This window comes from Populus nigra, chromosome 6 (assembly GCF_951802175.1).
Source record: "Populus nigra chromosome 6, ddPopNigr1.1, whole genome shotgun sequence".
Taxonomy (NCBI): Eukaryota; Viridiplantae; Streptophyta; class Magnoliopsida; order Malpighiales; family Salicaceae; genus Populus; species Populus nigra.
The window spans coordinates 11,769,848-11,786,238 of NC_084857.1; the positions used below are offsets into that span (position 1 = coordinate 11,769,848).

The following is a 16,391-nucleotide window of genomic DNA, read 5'->3' on the forward strand; positions in this document are numbered from 1 at the left end:
GCATATCAGAATAATCTTGTCTTGCGATAAAAATATTTGAGCTGAGCTATTCTATTGCTAATGGTATATTTGAGTGTGGTTTGTTATTTTTTAAAGTAATTTTTAGTTAGAAATGTATTAAAATAATGTATTTTTTTATTTTTTAAAAATTATTTTTATATTAACATATTAAAATAATAAAAAACATTAAAAAATATTAATTTTAAACAAACAAAAATTAAAATTTTTAAAAACATTGAACCTGTTACTAAATAGTCCTCGGGAGAAATTTGTGGTTTCAACAAAAAAAAAAAGTATCATTATAACCTAGGAGCACCTCAAATCGACCTATCAAGTACCCCACATCCAAACCATCTAAGTGATGACCCAGTAGTAAAAGTTTAAGATCAAGAGATTTGTTCTTTCTGTTGTTTCAGGTTCGAGGCTTGTGGTTGCTCATATAATGACCACTGCAAGCTTACATGGTCGTTAACTTCAGGGTGCGTGGGATTAGTCGAGGTACGCGTAAGCTGACTTGCACATTCACGTTAAACCAAAAAAATACCCTAATAAAATCCAAAATAATAATAATAATGACAAAAATTACACGTCGTGTATGCATTTTCTCTCATGTAAATTGTAAATTATATACATGGGATGTCTACGCATACATCTTATAAAGATTCACGAAGGCGAGCAGAAGGATTGACCTTTTCTTATTCAACTTAACTTTACCGTATATTATTAAAAGACACGGAATCGTTTTCCTACATGTAGAGTACACTTCCTGAAAGTCGAGTCAATCCTAAAGTCGCTGAACTCCAGGTCAACGGTGATGAAATTTATGTGGACATACATCGGTGGCACGTCCAAAAAGGATCACAATTAAAATCAATGGTCGCTTAAGTGTGTTAAGAATTTGTTTTATGATCTTATTATTATTTGTTGCTTTTTAATTTTTGTCTTGAAATATATTTAAATAATAATTTTTTTAAAAAATATTTTTAATATTATTATATCAAAATGATCTAAAAAATACATAAAAAATTAATTTGAAACAAAAAATTATTTTTTTACAAAAACACTTTTCAACTACAAAAATAAACGGGCCCTAGTAATGCAGGGGTGTTTTGTATTTTTATATTATTTTAATATGATGATGTCAAAAAAATTTCAAAAAATATTATTAGAATACATCTATAAATAAAAATTATTTTGAAAAACAACTTTTACCATTATTCAAAATACCCTCCGATGAATGGTATACTTTTAATTAAAAATATATTAAGACTGTATTTTATTATATATATATTATTTTTATATTAATACATCAAAATTATAAAAAATATTAATTTAATATATTTTTAAATAAAAATAACTTGATAAACATTTTTAGATTAAACGCATAACATAAAAAGAAGAAAAGGAAAAAACTAAAAAGCCAAACAGAAAAGTGATTGGCGGGATCAATTAATGTGACGAACACAAAAAAGGAAGGGAAATACACGTGTAAGAACATTTTCAATTGGCATGAAATTCGCTTCACAAAAACTGAAAGGCAGTGAGCACTCAACTAACCAAGAGTTCTTCCCATAACCGACAAGCTAATTCTCCTGGTTATGGGTAAAATAGTGAATTAATTAAAAAAGAAGTGTTTGTAGGATAGTATTTAGCAGATTCCAGGGGCTGCTGCGGATGAAGCAAAAAACAGTGTGCAAATGACAACAAAACTGCGATTAATAGGGATACTCCACCTTCCAATTTTGTACAAAGACTTAAATGCCCCCCCCACCTTCTCATGGTAGGGACACTTTCCATTAATTTTTTTAGCGCCCATAACAAGGTATAGACACGCACATGATCCAGCCTCCCTCCTTATGGAAAAGGCGACTTTAAATTTTTTTTTTTTTTTTTAAGATTAATATGGATGCCCGGCTAGTTTACACACATTACAATTAATATTACATACTCTCAAATTAATAATTATGTAAGCCTCTAATAACTATCATATAAACAATCAAGAATTTAAATATGAGATAAAAAATAAAAATTTAATTCTAAATTTTTATCATAACCGAGGAAAGAGCCTCTCCACTTCTCTTTCCCTTTAAGGAAACAATAGCTTTTCTGGGGGTAACAAAAGGAAACGATATAAAATTTCAAATTAATTGAGACGGAGAGGAATTTGATTAAGGTCACAATTCTGCTGCAGCTACGGCACCGGTTGGCTACCCGGCTGGCTGTTTGTTAGCCAAAAATTTGATTTTTTTTTGTAAAATTAATTTTTTTATATTTTTAAAATTAATAAGTTGAAGTTAAAGATAAATAATGTTGTTTATGTTTTAAAATCGTGTTTTAATTTTTTTTAATTGTTTTGATGGGTTAATATTAAAAATAAAAAATATTATTTTAATAAATCACAATTCATATATATTTTTTAGTTTAATTGGTACCCTACATAACCTTGCCAAGTTAGTCAAATTAAATTAAAGAAAACAACTAAAACAAAACACCTTTGTTTTCTTTAATTACCAAATCTGTGAGGTTATTATATTTTTTTAAAAGAAAAATGAAAATAAATATATTATAAACTTAAATTAAAGAAAACATCTAAAACAAAATACGCATTTGAAAACTAAATAAAAACGGGGAGGACAAGTCAGTCAAATCACTAAAACTAATGAGCCATCATTATCGTTCCAAGATAAAACCCAAAAACAAAAATTTCTACCAAAGCCTTTAATAAAATTTCTTCAAAAACTTCCTTCCTAAGCTCCTCCCTCCCTTCACGAGCACACCTCGATATAATTCTCAGTGTCCATTTCCATTTACATTATCTCTAAAAGGCTAGACAGATCCGAAATCACCATAACTCCCTCACTCTCCATCTCTACGATGCTAACCAATTGAGATCGGCGGACTCGCTTTGTAACCAAAGTTGACTCAGCACTCTTAAACACGACCGACTCAATAATTCCAATGGGAGCAGTGCCTTCTACGCCGCGTCTCTCCGGCGCTCGCCCTCAGGACACGGCCGATTATTTAATCGGTTCATTTGTCGGTGAGAAGACGTTTCCTATAGGTTCTGACTTCTGGCAGAAACTTCTCGAACTCCCTCTCAATCTCCATTGGCCTACTCACCGTGTTCAAGAAGCCTGCAAGCTCTTCGGTCAGTTCATCACCAAACCTCTTTTCTTCATCCGTGCCTAATTCTGCATTACAGGATCTATTTTTTCTTTAATTATTACTACTTTATTTGCATATTAATCTCTTAATTATGTTCTTAGTGTCGTTGCTTGTCTGTTTATTGGATCTGCAATGCTTTGATAATTATAGAGATTATGTAGTTTTGTTTTTAATATTTTGTTCTGGTCTTCTTCTGTGTGCAGCACAAAATAATTGTAATACAAGGCATCTAACGAAGATTTTGATTCACTTATCGTGGTGTTTGCAAGAGTGTGTTTCGAATTCCGGTGCCCCGTCGGAAGTTTATGAGAAGGCTGTTAATGCGGTGTACATTTCATCAGTTTTTTTAAAGTATTTAATCGAAAATGCTCAAAGCAATAGCATCGAGGAATTTCATTTGTCATTGACTGAGAGCGAGCCAGCACCGAATGGTTTCAAAACAGGTACTTTATTTTGATACATAAAATATTTTATTAGCCGCCGGCCGGCCATTTTGATATCATTATGATTTGGTAACTAGTGCAAATTGCAGCCGGTGGCAGTGTGTAGCTTTGTTTCAAAGAATCTGGCAACATAATTATTTAGCCTGTTTTCTTTCATTATTTAAATGGGGTGTTGTTTAGCCATCTTTGCTTCAAAGGAAAATAATCTAATAGCAATGGGGATGCCGATAAGCTGCACTTTTATTGTAATATTTGAAATTAAGCTTTCCTACTGCACGCAATTGTTTCCTAGTTACGAGTGACAACTAGATTTGCATTAAGCTTATTATGAAAATAAATGCAATTGCTATAGAAGTTTCTGAAAGTTTAGTTAAGTTAAACATCTGGGTGAACAACTGCTGAACTATGCCTTTGTGGCTGGCTACACATCCTCAAACATTAAATGATGGAAAGTGATGGAGGTTGAAAGTAAGTTGGATTTAAACTTCTGGACTTTCAAGGTGTAATTTTGGGATAAAACTTGGTGTCTGACTGTTAGAATTTATTTATCCAATTCCCAAGGATGCCAATCTATGTACTTTAGACTCTCTGCTTTCAGTTTTATTGAATTTTTTGTTTGACAGCTATGCTTTCCAGTACTAGTAAATCATTGTAGGCCTGAGTTTTGGGTTTCCACATGTGCAGATCAAAACATCGAGAGTCTTGTCATGCATAATGTGCTTAACTTTATTGGTTCCGTAGAAGTAAGGTACACCATGGATTTCTCACCATGTTTACAATATTGAGATTTCGTGGAATTTGCTCTTCTAAAATGTATTATTTTTGTTACAAGTCCGAAGACATACCTTCTACATCATGAGTTACTCAATTTCATGCTTGTTGCAATGTCAACCCAACTTCTCTATGGGTCAGCACCAGGACCGACTGATATGAACCCTTTTATTGATGCAGCAATGGCTCAAGTTAGTGGATGAAATTTAGCTTAATTTCTTGCTCTAAATTCTGAATTCTTCAGATCTTTCAAACTTATCATGTATGCCTTCCATAATTTGCAGGAAAGTTCTTTGGTTGGTTTGGTTGTTCGGAGATTGCTACTTAATTATATAATACGACCTCGTATCCCATATAACAGTGCATCATACCCAGTATTTTCTGGCGGGAGTCAGCCTGGAGTTTTGCAAAGAGTTAGTTCTGCAGCTGGTATGATGTTCTCTTAGAGTTGTTTTTTTTTTTAATAGTCTTGAACTAGTTAGTTTTCTCACCTACAAAAGGCTTGAACCACACAGGTCTGTTATGTGGAACTTTCTAATAACTATTTACTTTCTTTTCCAATTGTCTCATTTGCATTGCTTGCCGCATGCTTTTAAATTGGGCCATATTTATCAGACTAATACCGAGGCTATCATTGTCATTGCATTGTAATTTTTTCCTTTGTTTAAAGTGGAGCATATACTTCTCCAACTTCTTTTCTCAATTTGATTTGCATGCTTTTGGTAGCTTTTGTATATCATTTTCTCAAGCCAAGGGTTTCAAGAATGCTATTTGAAACTCAGTGACAATTCTTAGGTTTTTCCTTTTCCTTTTCTTTTGCCATCAATGCTTCTGTTGACATTATATATTTGATTTGCAGCCACTCTTGTTTTATTGCCATTCAATTATTTGGTCAGTTCATCTGGTGATGGCTCAAGAAATCCATTGGCAGACAGCAGTCTTCATGTGCTGCTTATACTTAATTATTATCATAAGTGTGTTGTGGGTGATGAGTCCTTGACAGACAGAAGTGATGACAGTGCCACTTCAGATTCTCTCTCCAAAGGAAAAACATACTTCTCTGACAATCCTTACTGCAAAGCCTTAGAAAATGCAAGGGATATAGAATGTGAGATCTTCTTTTTGCCAATTTCCTTTTCAAATTGCTTTGGCATGCTGTAGGTTGTTGCCATATTGCTGAATAGTACCATGTTTTCAGTTGATCGTGTAGATATCGAGGGGAATGCGCACAGTGGGTCACATGTGAGATTGCCATTTGCATCTCTGTTTGATACTCTTGGCATGTAAATATCTTACTCTCTTACCTCCATGACGACAATAATTTCCTTAGTTTGAGTTATGCTAGTGTTTTCATTAGATTGGATGTATACATGCAAATGCATGTGTGGGTACCAGACAAAACAAAAACAAAAACAAAAACAAAAACAAAAAAAGAAACAAAAAGCTCATTGGCACTTGGTTTGTAATATCATTGTTGCTCTAACGCTGCTTGCTTGGTTGCTCCAATTTTCATTGTCCAAGTAACAATGTTTGAAAGTTTCATCCCCCAATCTATCTAGAGACATATCCGAGAAAGGCATTCAGAATTTTTTGTTGCCAAAGGTTGTTGTAGCTAGATATTTTGATAAAAAAATTGTAACTTCTTGAAGGACTTTACTGTAGCCTTTATATAAGAACAGGCTTAACCTGTCTCTATCTCGTGAAGCATTTCCTAACAGGTTCTCCCACTGCAGGTCCTTGGCTGATGAAACTGCAGTCCTATTGCTTTACACATTGGTGCATGGAAACTCTGACTTTTTGGAGTATGTTTTAGTGAGAACGGATCTGGATACATTGGTATGAAATACCAGCTCGATCTTTTTCCTGCTTGATGTAAAGAAACAAAAAAACTTTTTCAAAATTTTGAACCCTGAGGCATTACCAAATGAAAGTATAGGCACTGATGAAGCAAATTACATTCATTACCTAATGGAATTGGAAAGCTTTGTTGCCATTACCCAAGGTTATAGTTTTTATGATCATATCTGTAATGATCATTGCAGTTGCTGTGGCCACTACATTGGAAACTTGTCAATTTTTTACATTTTTATTTTACAAAGTCTTGCTATATCCTATTATTTATACATGCGTTAGATGAAATTGTTGAATTTTTTTTACCATCTACTATGTTTTCAGTCAGAAATTTTGTTGGGACTAGCATTGTCGTTCTAGCAAAATTATTAAAAATATGTATGTCAGACAATTTTCTAAAATTTGTAAACAATTCATGTTCAGTGGTTGCTACCATTATGCGGTCCTGATGACCTTGTAACTGCAACTGTGACAAAAAAAAAAAGACCACGACCATGATTATAAACCAAGCTACTAAATCCATTTTGAAGGTGGCGCCTTTTAGCCTTGGGCCTGAGGTGACTGCTACTAGCGTACTTCTAGCAGCTTTTACCAAGTGTAATCTACAACCACATGATTGTAGAGAGCAGAAATAAAGGGAGCTAAGGAACCATGATTATAGTCTTCTGTGGTGGTTCAAAACAATCTTCAAGATAATTTTGCTTTATTTTCATATTCCTCATAAATGTTACAGGATGTTGATGCAGTTTCTTGAATATACAAGCATATGCTATGCAATGAGTGTATTTTAGTTAAATAGGTTTTGCTTGACATGTTATTTAGCATGCAACTGGCTCTTGAAATCAATGAGATTATTAGGTTTTCTTGATATTTGAGTTGGCATGTGATGCTGTCACATCGCTGTAGTGCAGCTTAATAATCTGTTTTTCGCAATGAGATCTGCAGTTAATGCCAATTCTGGAAACGCTGTACAGTGCTTCAAAGAGGACGTCCAATCACATATACATTTTGCTGATTATACTTCTTATACTTAGTCAGGATTCATCTTTTAATGCAAGCATTCACAAGATAGTAAGAATCACTTTCATTTGCCAACTTTCAATCTTATTTCCAAGATGTGTATTATTTTTCTTATGTTATTATTTCCTTGTACTGTTCCCACAGGTACTGCCAAGCATTCCATGGTATCAAGAACACCTTCTTCATCGAACATCCCTTGGTTCCCTAATGGTCATAATTCTTATAAGAACAGTGAAGTATAATCTATCTAAGCTGCGGGTATGTTTTAAAGTACTTAGCTAATTAATTCATGTTCAAATTGTTGCAATGTCCCTCTTGAAGTTGTTATACCAGCCTGCCATGGCTCATGTTTTGGAAGTTGTTAAATCCAGTAGATTTTTAATATTGCAACAAACCGAAGTTCTCATATATTTTATCACAACAGAAGATCTATTAGGTTCTGCTACAATAGTCCATGTTCTTCTATTGATTCTAGTATATTCATATCTACTTAGTTTGCTTGTAACTGTTATATATGTGTTAAAAACTTCTTCCACTCTGCCTTCTCTTAACATTTTAAACTTGTAACAGGATCTCTATCTTCATACAACTTGTCTAGCAACTTTAGCAAACATGGCTCCTCATTTTCATCATTTGAGTGCATATGCATCACAGAGACTTGTTAGCCTATTCTATATGCTCTCACGCAAGTACGTCACTCTTATTTGGTTTCTTTTCTTCTTCATCTACCACATTACATTAATACTTTGATAACTCATAAGCATACTTTTCTTTTCTGGTATTCTTGCGTTATCTTTTGTTATATTGCATTTTTAGGTATAACAAACTTGCAGAACGGATAGATGATAAAATGGGGAAGAGTGGCTCTTTGGGGCAAGACAGCCTTGCTGAAGATCTGGTAGTCATTATGGTCGTTGTTTATGATATGACTCTCATAGTGGGAATATTATGCCATGGAAGGCTACCACTTTTTTAATTATTTTCCATGTTAGCTAAACTGGATTGTTTTTATTGCAGTCGGCAGAGTTGCATATTTACACGGACTTCTTGAGAATTGTCCTCGAAATATTAAATGCAATTTTGACTTATGCCTTGCCACGCAATCCCGAGGTATAATTTCATGTGCATAGTTAGTGTTATGTGCAATCCTCCTCCTTTACAAGAACAATCATGTACCTTCCCTCTGTTTGTGCTCATTTCTTTTTTTGGCAGGTTGTATATGCAATAATGCACAGGCAAGAGGTTTTTGAGCCATTCAAGAATCATCCGCGCTTCAGTGAACTGATTGAAAATATTTACATGGTATTTATTATCCGTAGTTTTTTGTATGTAAACATCAATGTTCCTGAATAAATCGAAGCAGAACTCTAGGCAGTTGTTTTTGTATCAGTCTATCAGCTTTTCTCAATATCTGGATAATGCTCTTTTCCTTTACCTGATTGTGTTTCATAGCATATGACTCTTTTGGACTTTGTAGGTTTTAGATTTTTTCAATAGTCGCATCGATTCCCAAACACATGATGGTGAATGGTCAGCGGAGAAAGTCCTCCAACTCATAATTATGAATTGTCGATCATGGCGGGTTGAAGGCATGAAGGTTAAAATAACTTTGGAAATCAGAAGCCTTGCCAAACTTTGAATGTATTGTCTGAAATGTATTTTTTTACATTTTAATGTGTTTTTCTTTATTATATTTCACAGATGTTTACTCAATTGCATTTCTCATACGAACAAGAGAGTCACCCAGAGGAGTTCTTTACACCATACATTTGGCGCGTTGCTTTATCCCAACGGTACCATTCCTCTATCTCTTGCCTAGCTCGGAATCATGCTAGATCTAGTTGGATATACAACTAATAACTATGTTTTTGTCATGTGCTCTTTTCAGTGGACTGAGCTTTGATCCCAGTGCCATAAATCTGTTTCCAGTTGATCTGCCAATAGAGGCAAGTTCTAGATTTGCTTTGAATTTCAAAGATATCAACATGTTGATCTTATAGTCCATCTTTTGTTACATATCCTTTCTGCTCTTCAAATGTTTCATCTTTCGAGAGCTATTGAGCCTGAGTTTAATGGCAAATGTTCTGTTTGTGGAAACAGCAAGCGGAAACCATGTTTTTGTCTTCCATTAAATCCCCTATCAATTATCATTCTTAAACCAATCTCTTCTTTTTTTCTCCATTCAGTGTTGGAATCTATGTCAAGCTGCACTAATTCTTGATTTGCTTTCATGACTAATCAACCAGAAGCACTCATTAGTTACTAGTTACAACCTTAATTATTCTGTTATCTCTTTAAAAATAACCCAATTTTTTAAAAGACTAATCAAAATATGGGAGAGGAGCACCCATTCATGGCCTCTGAAATTAGGAGTTTCTAGTTTTTTCTGTAAAATTCTATAGGGGGCGGTTTCCTCTAATTTTTACAGAGGATTTCTTGCAAGGGAGGCTGTGAGAATCCAACTAGACAGGTTAGGATAGGGTACTTTTTAAACATCATCAGACGGAAAAAGTGCTGTTACGGGTAGAATTCAGATATAAGAATGATAAATGGGGTTGCTGATACTTCACATGAAAGAAGGAACAAGAGAGGAACTTCCCGTGTCTCTGTGGTGTAGTAGTTCTTTTTTTCGCTTGGCAAGGTGATTTCACCCGCCTACTTGAAAGATAGACTAACTAGATAGTTTGCTTGGTTGCTGTATGACTACTTTATTCTGCATGTATCTTCAGTGAAATCCTCTTCGGATACTCAAAATGATAAAAGAAGAAGAAGAAGAAACAAACTATCAAAGCAACAAATTCTTAGGAAGCTTATGCTTGCAAAATTTTCTTAATCAGCTATAATATAATTGAAAACAACTTAAGGAGAGGTTTATGTAGACAAATACCAGCAGACATGCTCGTTTGCTTGTTTGTCTAGTTTTTGTAATTACACTGTTTTGAGCAACTACTCTTTGTTGGCTTTGAAGGAAGTGATAAACAATTCAAGACTTCATTTTGATTTATTTCCCTCTTAATTCAAGACTTCATTCAAGTTTTTTACATGCTACTTCTTTAGATTGACAGTTTGCTTTGCTTTGCTGCAGAAACCAAATGATGACGGAGATGATCAAAGTAAATTTCAAAACACGAATCTGAATGAACACAGGGTACTGCTTGACCTGTAGTGGGTGCAGCATTATATCTCTCTCCATTAATGTTCATACTTAGTGGTTATGTAAATAGTACTAAATACATGAAGTAGTAGTAATGTATTCTTCTCATTCTTTCCTGTTTATATGCTTGGAACACTATAGAGGACCCCCCCCCCCCCCCATATATATGAAAATTGAGATGTACGATGTAATGAATAAGAGAGGATGCTATGCTATCCATATCCTGGTTTCCAAGTATAGTCGAGGAAAAGGAATAATGAATAAAATCTGGATTCCAATTATTTGACAAGTGCTTCTTTACAGCGCGGATTCAAACTGAAAACAGGTACGTGATTGTTGCACTTGCGAGTCGTGACTAGCTTAAACATCTCTAGCTGACGTTGATTCATGAGATCAGGCTTTTGTTGTGGGGTCTTGTGATGCAAGATTGTTCAAGTTTAAAATTCCTTGTAGATCGAATGTTTTGAAAACTTTGCTCTATAATTGTACTCCAGCATAACGCAACGCGTCTACATATGCTCGGCAAACGAGCCTCTACTAGCATCGCAATTTTCCACCGCGTTGTTTTGATGCGTGCAACTGAGTCCTTGCTTGTCTCTTCATCAATGGCTATTAGTCAAGAAAATTTGTAAGCTGCATGTAGTTTTCTATGCTTCACAGTTCAGTGATTTTTTTTATTTGACTTGACACAAATAAATATACTTCAGAAGAAGTAACGAATATTTTCAATGCGGAAACAACCTTATTCGAAGTTTCTCATGTTATACCACGGTTCTAATGTCAGAGAAGCATGATCCCGTTTTGAAGGTACTGTATAAAATTTCCCTTATCTAGTCCCGAAAGTCTGCTAACATTTATGGTCATCATCTCCTATTCCTTTTACATCTCGTGTGACTGGCAGTTTCTGAGAATGATGTTTTTGTTAATACCCAAGTATGATCAAAGGTTAAAGTTGTTTATCTAATGTGTTGCACTTTCTGAGAATGAAAGATCCTGACAGTGACAGGGTTTGCTGTATGCCAAGAGTTTCTTACTACTGATCTCAAAAACTACCGGAACCATGTTCATTAAACAGCAAGTTGACGAACATAAAGTCCAAATTTTCTCTCTTGCACAGTAGATCTGTCAAACTGTACTAATGGATAAGGTATCATCTTCACTGAATAAACCAAACAAAAGAATCCACCTTCATAAACACGAGAAGAGGGCAATTTTAGAATGAAGTAGGGGGCTCATATACCAGAGATGGGGACTATGTCGTCTCCCTGATGAAGAAGCCATGCCAGTGCTAGCTGAGGAGGGGTGCAGCTGTGCTTTGTAGCCAAGTTGGCAAGTCGTGTATATAGGATTTTGTTCTTCTGCAGATCCTCCTCCACAAACCGCGGATGTGAAAGTGCCTGGAATTAATACAAGTGTATGAGTGACCATTTTACCAAGCTAAATTTATACTGCTATGCTGCCAAGACATTTTCTGTTGATAGTCACAGTATCCTCTATTGGTACTGAAGCATCCACGCGATGCTGGTAATAAAAGATCGATATAGTCCATGTCAAGTCGCGTAAGACTAGCTTCACAGCATTCTCGTACATATTCAGGGGTACCCTCGGATCCAAATTGGAAATCCTCACACAGAGTTATTCCAAATTTTGTTGCTACCTGAACCATTTCTCGGAGAAGCTGCTTCAAAGCCTAAAAACTAAAAAGTATCAACTTTCTTGATCAAAATTACATTTTTGCGTTGAAGTCAGGACTAATGTTCCTCGGGATATCATATGATATGCCTATCTCAACAGGATATGTTTGTTTAGACAACATTAAGCACATATATAGCCCATCAACTACAATCAAACCCTTGACAAATTGGATACATAACACATCTGCAATCAAAATCTTTCAACACAAAATACGCTGCATCAAACCTGTAAATCATGTTTTAGACCCCTTTGAACCCATCGCTTACTAACTACAGCTACTTGATGGTGATGCCATTATGTTGTCCTCACCACTGCCCCCCTCTTTTGATCTGTCTTTATTTATCAAAACCCAAAATGATCAAGTGGGAGCATATATTACCAAAACTCTAAAATGCTTAGGGAAATCACTATCATTTGTACAAAAAAAAACTATCCATTGCTATATTGAAATTATGTTTTTGTCCTTTGAAGAAAAAACAGAAAGCCTTGATTTTGATTTTGAAGGTAATTCATTCTTTTCTATGACTTATTAGTTATTAAAAACTTATTAGAGGGTTTATGCATCGATTTTATTTTTTTAAAATGGTAAAATAACTAATTTACTTCAAAATAAAAAAAAAAATTACAACTGTTAACCGAGAGTATTTAAATAATTGATACTTTTTTAATATGTGTTTTTAAATAAATTTTTTAATTTATGTTTCAATTAATATTACTCTCCTCTATGATTTTTTGTTTTGCTTATTTAACTTTTTTTAAATTATTTTCATATATTTAAATTTTAAAGATATTATTCTTATTCATCTATAATTATTTTTATGTTTTATATAGATGAATTTTATTTTATTTTAAAAAATATTTATTTTAGAAAACATTTCTAATATATGTAATCTTATATAATATCTTTTTCTCTTTTATTATATTTAATCAATTTTATTTGTATATTTATTTCTATTATTGTTTGATTGAATTAAAAAATAATTTTAATAAACAAATTTAATAAACATAACTAAGTAAATATCTAATATTGATGAGATCAAATATTTTAATTTACATCTATTTTTTTATTTTTCTAGTTTAATTTTTAATTATTATTTATTTATTTACATAAAAAATTATTAATTTATTTAATTTGATGATTGTATAAGCCTTTTAATTTGTATTTAAAAAAATTATATAAAAAAACATGTTAAAAATATCTATATATCTAGATAAAATAACTAGTTATTATTCTAGATGGTCGATGGTCATGATCTCTTTATTATTATTATAAATAAATAAATAATGAGCTTGTACTTTGAATAAGAAAAGTGTATTAGAGTTTATTTTTTATAATATTTTTATTTAAAATAATTTAAAATAATATGTTTTTTATTTTTAATATTATTATATTAAAATAATAAAAAATATTAATTTAAAACTTCAAAAAAAATTAGAAATTTTAAAAAACAGAGTTAACAGCAATGCGAAACGGCATAAGACTAAAGAAACGACTTTCCTTCGTTCATTTTACTTTCACGGGTGAATGAAACGACGTCGGATAGACGTAATAATAAGTATCAGTAAATAACAAATAATAATAACGCAAAAGGCAATTTCACGGACAAAAGAACCCAACTTTCTCTCATCTCTGCAATAAACGAAGAAGCTAAAATAGTTTTTATTATTTTTTAGAAAAAGAAAAAAATCACAAAATCCAGAGAGATAGAGGGATAGATCAGAGATGGAGAGGAGGAGAAAGCAGATCTACGTTGTGGCAGCTCTTTTAATGAGCTTTATTAGCCGCATCTATTCTCTCTCCGTCACCGTAAACGACGTCGAATGCGTTTACGAGTATGTCCTCTATGAAGGCGACACCGTTTCCGGAAACTTCGTTGTTGTCGATCATGACATATTCTGGGGTTCCGATCACCCCGGCATCGATTTCACTGTAAGTTGTTTAGTCTTTCATTTCAGTTTTTTTTAATTCATTTATTTTGATTTTACTTGGGGGTTTTCAATCTTGCTATGTTTCGTATCAGTTGAGATATTTTGGAAATTGAATTCATTATCGGTATAATTTGGTGGTATTGGTTTTCTGTTATTTAATTATCATTTTAGATTTGGATAATAGAAGTGAGAAGGGCACCAAGGAGGGTTAATGATTTAATTAATTAAAAAGAACCAACCTTGTATGGTCTGACGAATCTGTCAAGGGATGTAAAAGCAGGTTCCTTTTGGATTGATGATTGTCACTCGTTGTTGCGGGACACGAATTTCTATCTAACCATATTATGAATGTAAAAATAGAAATACCCTTGAGATTTTAGCTAGATCCTAGGAACTTGTTCGCAAAGTGCTCCCTTTAATCACCGGGGTCCCCTCCAGCTTCCCCCCACCGTAAACGATTACTAAAAAAAAGAGTTTTTACGCTTTGCTTTCAACCGGCCCTAGAGCTTGATCACTGAGCGAAAGGCCTCTTTTAGAATTTAATAGTAGTGCAAAAAACTCCTGTTCTGTACTAGTTTGCCAGACAAAGCAGTTCCATGTATTAATGTGAAGTATCTCTCGGAAAACCTTAGTCACTGTGATTATTTGATCATTAGCAAAAAGGGAGTCCTTCATTATCCTCCACCATGTGAACTTCATTATAATAAGCTGAAGTGCTCTGTTTGATTTCGCGTCAGAAGATGGTGCAAGCATCTTCTCTGTTTTAAAATGTTATGCACCTTTTGTTTACGTTCATTGTGGACTAATTTGTGAACAATCATGCACCTTGTTATTTATGGTTTTGGAATTATTTTAATATTGTTGTTCATTCCAATTTCTTTATCTTGATTTCTGCTGTCATGCAGGCAACATCTCCTGGAGATAATACGGTGCACACTGTGAAGGGGACATCTGGAGATAAGTTTGAGTTCAAGGCTCCAAGAAGTGGAATGTACAAATTTTGTTTTCACAATCCCTACGCAACACCTGAGACTGTCTCGTTTTATATTCATGTGGGCCATATTCCCAGCGAGCATGACCTTGCCAAAGATGGTTTGTTGATTTCTCTCTTAGTAGTTTATTCTTATATTTCAGATGCATCTGTAAACATAGTATCAGGTTGTAAGTTAACTGCAATAGTATTACAGCCTTCTTGTGAAATTTCAATTGCTTATTCTCATTGATTAGTCCATGTTAGTTAGGCTGATTTCCTCTGTGTGAATAGATTTTGTTCTGCTGTCCTTTGACCTGTATAGCATTTGTTCCTTGCAGAGCATTTGAACCCAGTGAATGTTAAAATTGCTGAGCTGAGGGAGGCATTGGAGTCTGTTACAGCAGAGCAGAGGTACTTGAAAGCCCGTGATATTCGACATCGTCATAGTAAGTTTCTTGCTCTGGCATTTTGTTTCTTTCTTTTCCTATCCCTTCTTTTAATCTTTAATTGATGGAATTGCACAATTTTAGGGTAATTCTTAAGCAATTTTTTTTCTTCTTGCCTTTTTCTTTCTTTTCTTTTCTTTTCTTTTCTTTTCATTTGCTTGAGAAAGAGGCATGATCTTTTCATGATATTTTACCATCATGGTGTTCAGTGTCACTAGTCGGAATACCATCCTGCAGATTAACATATCGTGTATGATAGATCCTTATAGGAAGTCTCGACTTTTGTGCATAAAAGATCTAAATATGAACGAATACCATCATGCAGGTTAACATATCGTGTATGATAGATCCTTATAGGAAGTCTCGACTTTTGTGCATAAAAGATCTAAATATGAGTGAATACCATCCTGCAGATTCAGGCAATCATTTTGTGCTGTGAAAAACCTGTTTAGTGTATATCGTGTATTCAGTTTTTGGATACACCAATGCCATTATTTTAACATGAAGAGGCTGCCTTATGAGCATGTTCTTCAAACAATTGCAATTTGCTGATTGCTTGCTAACTATGATTTTTTACTTGTGCAGCTAATGAGAGCACAAGAAGGCGTGTCATAGCCTACACAGTCGGAGAGTACCTTTTGCTGGCCGCTGCCAGCACACTCCAAGTCGTGTATATCCGTCGTCTCTTCAGCAAGTCAGTGGCATATAACAGGGTTTGAGCCCTGATTAAGTCATCGACTGTTGATTAATAACATGCTGAATTTGATAAGAATGGATGACTTTAGACAACTTTTGCACAAATGTATGGTCTGTTGTTTCATGGTTGTTTAGTTTTCGCATTTCATTTATAATACAAAGTTTAGAACCCATATTTATTTAAACTTCTCATCTTTTATTTTTATCTATTATATTCCGAATCTAACATGTTGACGTATTGGGTATCC

The 16,391-nt window shown here is 33.9% G+C and overlaps 2 protein-coding genes across 2 annotated transcripts; both read left to right on the forward strand.

The window, feature by feature from the left end:
* The first annotated feature begins 2,698 nt into the window (after nucleotides 1-2,698).
* LOC133697923 (uncharacterized) lies at nucleotides 2,699-10,693 on the forward strand. The gene is made up of 18 exons (XM_062120751.1): nucleotides 2,699-3,148; nucleotides 3,369-3,608; nucleotides 4,293-4,356; nucleotides 4,441-4,570; nucleotides 4,664-4,808; nucleotides 5,239-5,487; nucleotides 5,578-5,662; nucleotides 6,113-6,215; nucleotides 7,176-7,301; nucleotides 7,395-7,508; nucleotides 7,821-7,939; nucleotides 8,067-8,148; nucleotides 8,268-8,360; nucleotides 8,463-8,552; nucleotides 8,728-8,847; nucleotides 8,952-9,043; nucleotides 9,139-9,196; nucleotides 10,336-10,693. The coding sequence occupies exons 1-18, from the start codon at nucleotides 2,959-2,961 to the stop codon at nucleotides 10,414-10,416; spliced, it is 2,181 nt and encodes a 726-aa protein (XP_061976735.1). The 5' UTR covers nucleotides 2,699-2,958; the 3' UTR covers nucleotides 10,417-10,693.
* A 2,980-nt stretch (nucleotides 10,694-13,673) lies between these two features.
* LOC133696028 (transmembrane emp24 domain-containing protein p24beta3) lies at nucleotides 13,674-16,328 on the forward strand. Its single transcript, XM_062118042.1, has 4 exons — nucleotides 13,674-14,029; nucleotides 14,934-15,120; nucleotides 15,340-15,447; nucleotides 16,033-16,328. The coding sequence occupies exons 1-4, from the start codon at nucleotides 13,823-13,825 to the stop codon at nucleotides 16,164-16,166; spliced, it is 636 nt and encodes a 211-aa protein (XP_061974026.1). The 5' UTR covers nucleotides 13,674-13,822; the 3' UTR covers nucleotides 16,167-16,328.
* Nucleotides 16,329-16,391: the final 63 nt, after the last annotated feature.